Below are 12580 nucleotides of genomic sequence, written 5' to 3' on the forward strand. Positions count from 1 at the left end.
TGGCTGCTGGTGCTTAACCTTCACTGATGAGTCTCGTGCCCCATTGGGCCTTCTCACAGTAGGGTGTGTGTGTTTGTGGCCAGAGACTTTTCAGTATGGTCGAGTGGGAGACCATCTGTCCAACCCTGGGTCACTGCGTCACCTGCAGCTGTAGTGACCAATGGCATGAAAATCTACTTCATTAAGGTTGCTTCATACTGCCACAGCAAATGTCAACACTTCTGACATCCTGTTGACTGTATAATTAACATCACTTAAGGAAAGGTGCCGTTGTGCTGAATATTGACATTCATTTGTGGATATTGTTTCTCTATAACTAAAGGATTATTACAAAATAGTTTTCAGAGGTGGGTAGAGTACCCAAAAACTGTACTCAAGTAAGTACTTATAGAAATATTTACTCAAGTAAAAGTACTAGTCTGAATAGTTACTTCAGTAAGAGTAAAAAAGTATCGGATAAAAAATCTACTCAAGTAGTTAGTTACTAGTTACTTTGGGTCATATATACTGAGTCTATTTTTATTTAGATATATATATGAAATGTATGTGTGTGTGTCTATAAATAAATAAATAAATAAATAAATAAATATATATATATTTCATCAGCCTTTACTCCAGTCTTCAATGTCACATAATCCTTCAGAAATTATTCCAATATGTTGATTTACTATCAATGATGTTCTTTTTATCTTTCTGTTCATCAAATAATCCTAAACAAGGTTCCAAAAAAATATTAAGCAGCGAAACGGTTTCCAGCGGTTTCCAAACGGTTTAAGCATTATTATTATTATTTTTTTTTTTTTTTCATTTTTATTAGAAACATTCCTAGAAGCATGAACTATATAATGAAATATCTGTATTCTCACTTTTCATAAATTGTTAATAATTATAATATGTGATGGGCAAAGTAGCCTAATTATGTAATTTATTATAAAAACCTGTCTGTTTACTTATGTAATATAGGTGTCATGTCATAACATATTTTTAATACGACTTACTTTATATGAAATGTGAATTTAACATTGAAAGTCAATGTGATATAAAAACTGCTACTAATCTTTCATTGTTCAGAAACAGAGCAAATAACATTTACATTATCAAAGATCATTTTCACTGACAGTCTATCAATCACTCTCAGAAACTCCCATTAAAATCACTAAACCTGTTAACACTGTGAAATCGATATCTTAATTAAAGATTCGTACACACACATCTGCACTTTGTTGTTTCTGAAGAGAGAATTCGCCAGAAAGAGGTATTCCGTCAGTGAGCGAGTGGAGGAAGCACCGGCATTTCAGCGATGACTCATCGGAACACCTCTGATTGGCCAATGCTTTAATAAGCTCAACAGAATCTTGTGTGATTGGTTATAATGCGCACTGCTGTAAAAACGCGTCTGTCTCTGGCTCACCGCCAGCCAGCGAATGCAGATCTGATTTTAGCAGCTAATGATATGACTCACTGAGTTCTCACGCCGGTGTGATTGTATCAAATATAGAAAATATTAATCGGCTATTTTTTGTCTTTTGGAAGCTGCATTCAACTTGGTTCCCCTCTGTTATAAGTTACAACAAACTAATTTCATAGTGGTATCGTGTACTGTAATCAAATGTAGTTATACCTGTTGAACCGTAGACAGCGCACGTGGTGTTCATCCAATACAGATCTTCATCGCAAGCAAATAATAGCATTTGCAGATTTGCTTTCAATTCAGTGCAGCTCAAGCCACATCTTCAGCGCTCTTTCTGTTCTTAAACGTTACAACTCTGAGTGAACCGCTTCAGACGCTCAGCGCGCGTGGCAGGATACTGAACAAATCATTCAAACTGATTCACGAAAAATTCAATGGTTAGCCAACTGGTTTGAACAACAGAATTGACTCAAAAGAATGAATCATTCGCTCATTGTCCAGAGAAAAGTAGACGGTGCATTTGGATCAAACTGAAGCATCTATATCTATAACATTTATTGCATTAAGTAACGAGAGGAGCGTGGCCCACAGTAACGAAGTAAAAGTACAGATTTTTCCCCAAAAAATTACTCAAGTAAGAGTAACGAAGTAAATGTAACTCGTTACTACCCACTGATCGTTTTCAATATCGACCAATACTGATAAATTAAAAAGTCCAGTCAAGAGCCTTATAGAGCTCTTATAAAGTTTTCATATGGCACAAATTAAGGGCTAAAAATGTCTTAAATCAGAGAAGAACATCTTAAATTCATAAAGTCATGGCATTAAATGTTGAACTCATGGCAGAAAAAGGAATATCTTGAAATTGGCAAATATAGAAAGCAGCTGTTAAAATGCTGGCTGTGTAAGCTTATATCATTTACACACTAGACTTTCTAATTAAGCCACCAAACATCACATTAATGAATCACAGAGATGTGAGCTGTGGCACTAACATACCGGAAAACCCTGGTTGTTGTTTCTATGAAAGTCCATCTTTTATGTATAAATACAACCCCCTCCTCTGGAGCACTACATGGCGTGGGTGTGTGACTTTGGTGGTACGCAATGCATCATAGAGCTCACATGAGGAGGAGGTGTTCACACCTTTGTTGATTCAGTTTGTTTTATTCCCACAAGATTCAGCCATACCCCCCTCGCTCTCGGTGCCCTGCGTTTCTTTAGTTTTCGCTCCTGGAGGTGTTGCCTAGGTAATTGAATTGTTTGGAGGCTGTCGGGTTTCCTGTGGCAGTGTTATTGCAGTCTCTGTGCACTGTTTTGTTGCCATATGCAACATCCAGTATTAATCACCTGTTTACAGCTTTTTAAAACAAGCTGCCATATGTTTTGATGTGAAGAGAAAGAGACCGCGCTGACAAATGCTTAATACTTTTTACAGCACTCGCAAGCCGGCACTGTATTGATATTCCCCAAGCATTCCATTTGTTCTCTCCTCCTCCTGAACCTCCGCCCGAACCTCTCAAAATACTTACCAAAAATCAAACGAACTTGCATCGATAGAATATTTACCATTTAAAATATAACCAAAGGCGATAACGTTGTTATCATGCTATTTGCACACTGAGTTCCGATTGGTCTTGTTTCTTTCATCTGTTTGCATGCTGTATTGTGATTGGTGTTTTCTTTCATGCTTCTATTTAACCCTTTAGCCACCTTTACACAGCAACAAGTATCACATGTTCTGTTGATTCTCACGGACAGCTGACAAAAACAAGAACTGCTGAGTGTTTTGACAACCTGCAAATTGACTCTGTGGCACTTATGTAAAAATGTTCAAAATCAGACACTATTTGTTGCAAATCTGCTAAACGCAAAAGTTTGTTCACTGAATAACATCCTATAGTTTCTTTCTTTCTTTCTTTTTCTTTCTATAATTCTTTATCATTGTTTCACTCTTTGTATTGTTGTATCATTCTTTGTATTGTATTGTATCGTATCGTTTTGTGTAATTCTTTGTATTGTTGTATCTTTCTTTCTATCATTATATCATTTATTTTATTTTTCTAACCATCCTTCCATGAATTTCTCTTTCCACCCGTCCTCATCCATCCATAATTTTTTTCATCCATCTTTGAACTTTTCCATCATTTAACCATCATTTTGACAACTAAAATAAAATCTATTGTTTCCTTTTTTCTAGATGAATTTCCATAATACAGAATTAAAGTGAATAAAAAGGGAGAAAATAAAGGTTAAAAGCGCCCTTATAAAAACATACCAAGACGGGAGCGAGGATTTATTGTGAAATGAGAGATACCAAGCCAGTTTGCTTATCAGTCCATCTAGATGGATGGATGGATAGATAAAGCATCCTGTCATCTTCCCGATTGTCCTTCAACTTTCTCTTTCATCTTGTCATTATTTAATCTGCCTTTCTCGCTCACTCTATCAATCTCTCGTTGTCCTGCTCCCAGAGTATCTCTTTCTCTATTTTCTTTAAGCTAGTTTATCACGATAAAGGCCGTGTGGCCAGAGATCAATTCCTGGACTGACTGACGTGCTCTGATAGATTGGTCTGCATGGGGCGAGCTGGACGCTCCATTTTTTAACATCGTAACATCAATAGCGCCTAATAGCCTGTAGTCAGGGTGGCAGCGAGTAGGAGAAGAAAAATGCATGCAAGCTAGTTTCATGAGTGTTATTGTGATTTCCGCAGTTGTTCTCTGCTATAACGAATATGTGCATGCACGTTAGAACAGATTTGTGCATGTGTAAAACTGTTGTGATCACAGTGATGTACAATTAGTGAGATTGAGGGAGCCAAATGAGCATGTAAACTCTGTTGCAAATGGCGCGCCTCATTTATTGATTAATTGACTGACAGCTGCTGGTAAACGATGAAGCCGTGAGTGGCAGGAAGCAATCTATGCTCCGCCACCAATTCCCTGCTTCTACCACATACAGGCCTCTGTGTGCTGAGCTGTTGATGACTGATTAAAAGCTTTAGAAGAATGCCTGATTAGCTGGTGCAGTCTGTTTAAGAGACAAGGACTTTCATTATTTTTGATTAAATATTAGTCAGATAGTCATTTGTTGAGCTACTTGTTCTCAGATTGCTTATCTTCTTGGTAGACTAATGATGTTTCATTTTTTTTTTCACCCACTTTGTCTCTTTCTCAGGCATCTCTCTTGAGAAGGTATTTGACTACAGTGAGTATTGGGAGGTGACCCGAGGCCTTTATGCTCCATTTGACTGCACTGCCACCATGAAGTCTGGGAATGCTGATGTCTATGAGAACGAGATCCCAGGCGGCCAGTATACCAATCTCCACTTTCAAGCACACAGTATGGGGCTGGGGAACAAGTTTAAGGAGGTGAAGAAAGCCTACGTAGAGGCCAACAAGCTGCTCGGTGACCTCATCAAAGTGAGCAATTATCCCACAACATTTTCATTATTTACATATTCAAACCTATTTTTAGTTATTTGTGATGGGCTTTGTAGACTTGAGCTCTGTTTTATAGGGATTCACTCGTGCCCATAATGCAACAGTCAAGTTGTCCCATTTGAGACAAACTACAGCCATAATCTTGGATTGATTAATAAGAGATGGGTTAGAAACTACAGCAAAAAATGGGCAAAGACTGACTCCTATGAAGCATTGCAAATGTATTTGTTTATATCATTTGAACACTTTGTCGAACATAGCAATTTTATAATGCTCCTCTGAGTCTTTTGTAATTCTTCTCTGAGTTGGATTTGCATAGAATTCTTTAATAGGAATTGAATTTTGAGAAAATTAATTAAAAAAAGCTGACAGAACCAAGGATCCTGAAAAGTATGCAGTCCCTTTTACACTATTCAGTGATTGCCAAACGAGAAATCAGGTCAGCTCATTTCTTATTAAATGTTATAATACTTAAAAGGTTTTAGACATGATGACTCAAATAGAAAAATAATAATGCAGTAGTACACGTTGCATTAATGTGCAAACTGTTATGATAAACTCCTTCAACCCTTCATGTCTGTTATTGCTGATGTTAATCCAGATCTTCAGTCTCTCTGAAATCACACAGACATTTACATTTCTCTAGTCTGGTGTCTTTATATGTAATCAGACATCACACATTTGAACTAATTAGGTTGACGTCTTTTCCTCAGATGTTGTTTCACACGCTTGAGTCGTGATGTTGTAATATGCTCATGTTTTATGAGTCATTCCTTTTATTGTCAAGCATGTCCATTTCCCAGTTTGCTGATATTAATCTGATGTTAGAATTCTTCAAAAGTATTTTGTTATAATTTGATTTATTTTATGTCAAATGTAACGTGCAAACATGTAACATCAATTCCTCTATCATACAAAATAATCAGTTCTTATTAAACTTTCATCAAAGGTCATTTATTCAAAGACTGCGTTGGACAGCTACCACTTTGAACTCCCTTAGAAGATATAAAAGATAGATGTTTTTGTCTGAGGGTTTTGCAGTTGTTTTCCTGTAATTTTGCACTGGAATAGTTTAATTTTCCTTTAATTTATTTTTATTTTTTTCTGTCCATACTAGTTCATTTGAAACATCAGTTCCTGGCACGTAATTGTTTCAAAACATGGCTTATAGCTTTAAAAAAATCAGTCATCTGAGAAATCTATCATAAGATATCATTAGCAGCATAAAAGCCGCTCAAGCCTTTAGTAGGTAGAAGTTGATAAAGAAAAATATAAAGTAAAGATAGTTACATGTCCATGAAAAAATATATATTTCATGCAATATATTTTTAGATTTCAGTTTTTCTTCAATCTTTCCTCCATTTGAATTATTTTATCCTTTACTAAGTTATTTTAAATGTTTCTTTGATGTGACAAATTAAAATTTGAATGATGATGATGATAATAGAGAAATGTTTTATTTATATAGCACCTTTTTAACACTTAATGTCACTTTCAGAAATGTTTTCTACTAAAAAATATTGCCTTTCCTATTATACAAAAAAAAGTATTTCATATAGTCGCTTGTTTAATATGAGCTCATAAACACTGCATGCATTATAATTAAAAAATAATTCTGCTTTTTAGTTCTATTCATAAAATGTAAAAACTCTAGGAATAACTGTTTCGAATATTAACTGCATTGGAATAAGATCTGATCACAAATAATGTGATGTGCAACCACAGCTATTCAGCTAGATACTAGATAGTGGAACTAAGTGGTTAAGCAGTATTCAGTCTGGCTCTCTTGACTTGAAATCCAATTTCGTATTCTGTACTTCCTGTATAATGTGAAATCCAGATCTTTTTTAGGTGTCTATAATCAGTCCTTTCAGAGATTTAAAACACATTTCACCCCTTCATTGCATTCAAGCTTGGAAGCCAGTCATTTGAGATGAGCAAATATGTGTTATTCTTTAGATTCATGCAGAAGTGCTGGGTTTTTTCCCCCTTTTTCCATCAATGAATGGAATGTTTAAGATTGTTCATACACTGTAATCACGTCACGTGACCAACACGATCAACACAGTTTAAATCGCTCATATGCAGCATTCTCCCAGGTTAAATAGGGCTTAATTATCACCCCCTGCGTTCAGAAGGGTCTCACCCTCACTCTTGAAATCTGCTCACGCTCATGAGATCATGAGCACCGTGGACCCGAGAGCTCCTCTCTGAACCGCGGATTTAATTGCCTGCTTTCCTCTCTCTTTTCTCCTTCCACCTCCTCATCCCTCTTATTCCGTTGCAACCGTCTCAATCTCCAGATGAAATTTAATAAAAATAACTTGGCAAAAAAGGGGCAGAAAGAGGGAGCGAATAAATAATCCTGTCCCTGTCTCATATGGCCCAGAGACAGATCAACTGGGAAGAGCTTTAAGCAAAGCTTATCTGCTGTGTTTCAGAGAGGCTCTGACTGATCTCCTGCAATCAAAGGCGTCTGTGAGCGTTTGGTCTCGCCTTGCTGCTTTTCATTTCCCTGGGCTTAATTAAATGATCGGAGATAGTTGGCTTTCTGTTCTCAGAGTCCCATCGCTGTTAATATTGTCAATATCGTAAGCCGAGCTAACAGTTAGCGCTGGGTTTCATTAGCACCTCTCCGTTCTCTCTTTCTCCCATTCTTTTTCCCTTTTGTACTTACAACGAATGTTATCTTCTCCCTTAGCTGTGTTCCTGTTTGCCACTGCACTCGGTCTCCTCTCTTATTCCTAGTTTATATTGGCCAGACGGCCTGAGGGTGGATAAGCCTGGCGGAGAGCTGAGATGTATCGATGGAGGCCTAAGCAAGCATGTCTTTCCTTTCTTGCTTATCTGTCCTTCTCCTCTCTTCCCCTTTCTTCAGGTGACACCCTCGTCTAAGATTGTTGGCGATCTGGCGCAGTTCATGGTGCAGAACGCTCTGACTCGGGCAGAGGTGGAGGAGAGAGCGGACGAGCTGTCTTTCCCCCTCTCCGTGGTGGAATTCCTGCAAGGACACATCGGCATCCCCCATGGAGGTTTCCCGGAGCCCTTCAGGTCAAAGGTACAACCCGCACAGTGCTGCTGAAATACAGTTACAGCAATTAAATGTTGTACAGGGTCTAACGGTGGGCAAATTATTCAGTCAGCATTTACTCATACTCATGTCAAGATATTTTGAAAACCGTTTTTGTCTATACAATGAAAGGGTCCAGTGTTGTTGTTTTTTAATACAAACATTCTGATAGTAGGAATAGTGTTTAGGGTTCAAATTTAAGCGTCAACTAGCGTTAAGTGGTTTAGGTTTAGGCTAGAACTAGTGGTTGGTGTTGTGTTACAGAAACATCCTAAAAAGATGTTCACACTTTTTGATTTCACTTAGGGAATATAACTTTTCCAAATCTTTAGTATAGAATTAAGATGAAAAGTTTCTGTAATACTCCCCCAGGGTTAGAAATATGGAATGAATGTCTTGTATGGGGTTGGGATGAGTATCAAAGGGTCAGATGAAGGTTTAAGAATTTATTATTTAAATGACTAAAGTTGAACTTAAGTTTAAAGAAAAAAGAGAAGAACCTGTTTTGTACAGTTTTTCATAAATACGAGTTATTGAACATCTCTGCGGTGAGTAAAATAAGCTTTAGCTCTCTCGCTGAAGATATTCGGTTGATCGCAGTGAAGTCTGTCTTGGGAGGGTTTCCCTACGGTCTCTAGAGCGCATTAACGCTGTGTTGTGCTTGTCAGAGATATGCATGGCAAAACCATGTCATTCCTTTTGTCTTGAACGCCCCAATTACCCTGCAGCCATTCCAGTGCAAGATTAGCCATTTCCCTGACAAATGCGTCTCACATCAGAAATGAACAATGCTTGTGTTAAAGCTTCTCTGTGCATGCATGTGTATGCAGCTAATTTATTTACAACGTCTCTTTTTTCAGAATTAGTAGGCCATCTGCTTTGCATATAATTTAGATAACAAACATTTGAGCAACGTGGCCTTATTTTTTCCCATCTGTTTTGTAACATTAATATTGTTCATCATTATGCAAGCTTTCGTTTGATTGCATAAAAAGTGTTTTATTCAGGTCTGCGGTGTAGCCTTTGATTTGATGAATAAAAATGTACATTTTGCCATTTCAAGTAACATTTTTCTACGCTTCTTGCACTTGATTCTTCATCCGCTTAAATTCATTTAAATGAAGCAGTAGGGAGAGATTAATCCTGCTCCTGATAAGGATCGGTTATAAATATTCTCAGATTCATTGTGGGGCTCAGGGGGATTGCCAGCACTCTACATCATCCACTTACAAGCAGATTGAAAATACAACGAGGAAATATACGTTTGTGTGTTCAGGCACCTGCTCTTTTCTCAGGTTCTCATCACTTGTTTTTGGCACAGGTTTTGAAGTCTCTTCCCCGTGTGGAAGGGCGTCCTGGAGCCTCCCTGCCCCCCATGGATTTCCAGGTCTTGGAGAAGCAGCTGCGAGATGCACACGGTGATGAAATCACCCCGGAGGATGTGATGTCTGCAGCCATGTACCCCAAAGTGTTCCAGGAGTTCAAAGAATTCACCAGAACCTTTGGCCCTGTGGATTGTCTGGACACTAGACTCTTCCTGGATGGTCCCAAGATTGCTGAAGAGTTCGAGGTGGGAGGATATATATATACAACATTTTCAATTATTAAACCGAAGTAGCATCACATTTTTATTTGCTGTTGCTGTGCCATAAATCTTCCTGTCATCCATGATTGTATGTGTCATTTCTACATTCCAACCATAAGTTCCTTATTTCCTCTCCTCGTATGTCTGCTGTCTGTCTCAGGTGGAGCTGGAGCGAGGCAAGACGCTTCATATCAAGGCTCTGGCTCTAGGAGACCTTAATAAAGCCGGTCAGAGAGAGGTGTTCTTCGAGCTCAATGGTCAGCTGAGATCTGTTCTGGTCAAAGACACTGTGGCAATGAAGGTGTGTTTTCTTGTTTTATTTTTGGCAGTTTTGCTCCAACTGCTTGAGGGTGGACTGACAAGAGGTCATTTATGTAAATAAAACTGGTACGTTCGTGATTTTATGTCACGTCCAGCGTCCAGACAGCATCATTGTCAAAATGAGATTTTTCTGTACAGATTTTACTATCGCATGAAACCAGCCATTAGTTTTAGTTATAGGTTATTAAAGTTTCAGATTTTTTGTAAATGTAGTTTTTATTTCAGTTTTCAGTTTTTGTTTCAGTTTATTTAGCTTGTTTTGGTGATTTAGGCGGCCATAATTAATGTGCTAACTGATATTTTTTAATAAAAAAAATGATTGTGTAGCCTTTATGTATCTCCATACAGTATTTGTGTTAAATTTCACTTTCAAATTAGTGTAATTGCTGTCTTGTGGCATTTTTATTTTTGTTTTCTAATACACCATGCATAAAAGTAATTAAATTATTATTATTGTGGACATTATATTATTTTAGTAAGTTTTGAAACATTTGGAAAATACAATTTTATTGTATTTTTTTTTCCAGGTTTTCGCAGTTATGTTAGTTTTATTTTTTTTATTTCATTTCAATTTAAGTTTCCTAAATAAATGCTGAACCAATGCGTTTTATAATGTATTATTTTTATTTATTTTGACATTTATTATATATACACACACACACACACACACACACACATATATATATATAAATTTGTGTTTGTGTGTGATATATATCACACACAAACACAAATTTAATGGATAAATATAATAAATGTATATAAATATTTATATAAATTTATATAAATTTGTATGGATGTTCTCATAAACAATGTTTATATTGTAGTACCCATGTCACTATAGACATTGGTGTCCTCATAAACCATTTACCAGAACACACACACAAATTATCTTATTATATTCAGCATGGATATATTTCTTGGGAATAGTTGTGTAAATGAAACTGATGTCCCTGCTAAATCAATTTTCATGTATTTTTAGGAGATGCATTTCCACCCTAAAGCCCTGAAGGACGTTCGTGGCCAGATTGGGGCTCCTATGCCTGGTAAGGTGGTGGAGGTCAAAGTGAAGCAGGGCCAGCAGGTGGAGAAAGGACAACCGCTCTGCGTCCTCAGTGCCATGAAAATGGAGACGGTGGTGAACTCGCCGCTTTCCGGCACCGTGGCCAAGATCTATGTGACCGCCGACAGCACTCTGGAAGGAGACGATCTTATTCTGGAGATCACTGAATAGATATCATGAAGTCCAACAGCAGGGAATAACACATCACCACTGCCAATCCCTGCCAGGCTAAACACACACACACTCAGTTACATATGAAGTCAGCATGCTTATTAAGGGAGAAAGATTGAGCTTATTTTTACAGAATCTCAAAGAATGACGGATGAATCTGAAAACATTTTTACTTTCAAGCTTGAATACTTTGACTTTAGTGTCATATGTGCTTTTGTGATCCTCAGTCACTTTATACATGATGAGGATGTGAGCTAGTCTTATGCTGTTGACCAAGAAATGTTTGTCAGTCTTTAATTAATATTAATGAATGTAGTTCAAATCTAAAAGATTTACACTGAAAATATAACAAGCAATAAATTAATGATAGAAAGAGACATAATTAGATGCATTCCTAGTCACATTAAGTAATAACTTTGGTCGTGATCGTTTACATAAACTCAAAGCACTATGACTGGAAATTTTATTTTAAAAAAAACATGCACAATCCTTTATTTCCCCTTAAAAGTCTTATGGCGCAGACTATCTTACTTGAATTGCAAAGCGAAATTCAATTTATTTCAAGACAAATAGCTATGTCACACATACCCAATGGCCAATTCTGACCAATGGCCTGCTTTGTTGCTGGGAAAATAAGTGCAAGAATGGATCCGACCTCGTCTCTTGAGTCTTACACTTGAGTTGTGAATCATGTAAAGGTGGAGAATAGTTACTCAGGTGGTTTGGGCTGAAGTGAGCTCCACTGAGGCTGACGAGGATCGATGACTCTATATTCAAGAGCACTTATAGACTCCGCAGCAGCTTCGGGACACATTGAGTTGGAACACAGGCTTTAGGGGAACGTCCTTTTCCCAGGGCGCGTCTCTTGATTGTGTACCAATTCCTCTCTTAATGTGAATTTATTTCACTGTCCTGCTACATTCCCCTTTGCAGCAGATGCCTCATGGCTGCTGTAGTGACACCGAATGGCTTTATTCTCCAGCTTTCTCTAATTTCCCTTGTTGGACACGACTGATGTAATTCATAATAGATAATGAGAGGTTTAATTCAACGCCATTCGAGTAATTGAAAGCACTCAGCCTGAAATCTATGAGACGCACGGCTGTTGGGGCAAAAGAGGTCCATTGGGCTGCGTCTGAAATGGTTTTAACAGTCTTGACTCTAAGTAGACCAATTCTTCATGAGGACCAATAGCCTGCACCATGGATATTTTCTCATCGTTCATCATAGCATCCCAAGGTGGAGACTAGAGCGTGGTGTTTTATCCGTGTGAACCATACAACCATCTGTGGGTCCATGAGAGTTTTTGAGTCGAGAAGTGGTTGATGCTTGGCTTTGTTTCATGCCACCAATACAACAATTCAGTATTTATCAAAGTTGTTGTTAAATGGGTCATGCGTCGTAATATAGCATCGTACATTGCTGATGAATAGGTACTTGACATTGTTAACTCAAACGGTTGAATTTCGACAGGGTAAATATTTCTGTGAATAGATTGTCACTGTTTTTTTGAAAT

The 12580-nt window shown here is 37.6% G+C and overlaps 1 protein-coding gene across 1 annotated transcript in view; it reads left to right on the plus strand.

Moving 5' to 3' along the window:
* Positions 1–12339, plus strand: part of LOC132130641 (pyruvate carboxylase, mitochondrial) — a 126040-nt gene extending 113701 nt beyond the window's left edge. Inside the window, exons 17-21 of the mRNA XM_059542413.1 lie at positions 4592–4836; positions 7736–7915; positions 9249–9497; positions 9673–9813; positions 10813–12339. Coding sequence (XP_059398396.1) covers positions 4592–4836; positions 7736–7915; positions 9249–9497; positions 9673–9813; positions 10813–11064 — 1067 coding nt within the window. The 3' untranslated portion in view covers positions 11065–12339. The remainder of the gene's footprint in view (positions 1–4591; positions 4837–7735; positions 7916–9248; positions 9498–9672; positions 9814–10812) is intronic.
* Positions 12340–12580: the final 241 nt, after the last annotated feature.

This window comes from Carassius carassius, chromosome 47 (assembly GCF_963082965.1).
Source record: "Carassius carassius chromosome 47, fCarCar2.1, whole genome shotgun sequence".
In the NCBI taxonomy this organism is placed as follows: Eukaryota; Metazoa; Chordata; class Actinopteri; order Cypriniformes; family Cyprinidae; genus Carassius; species Carassius carassius.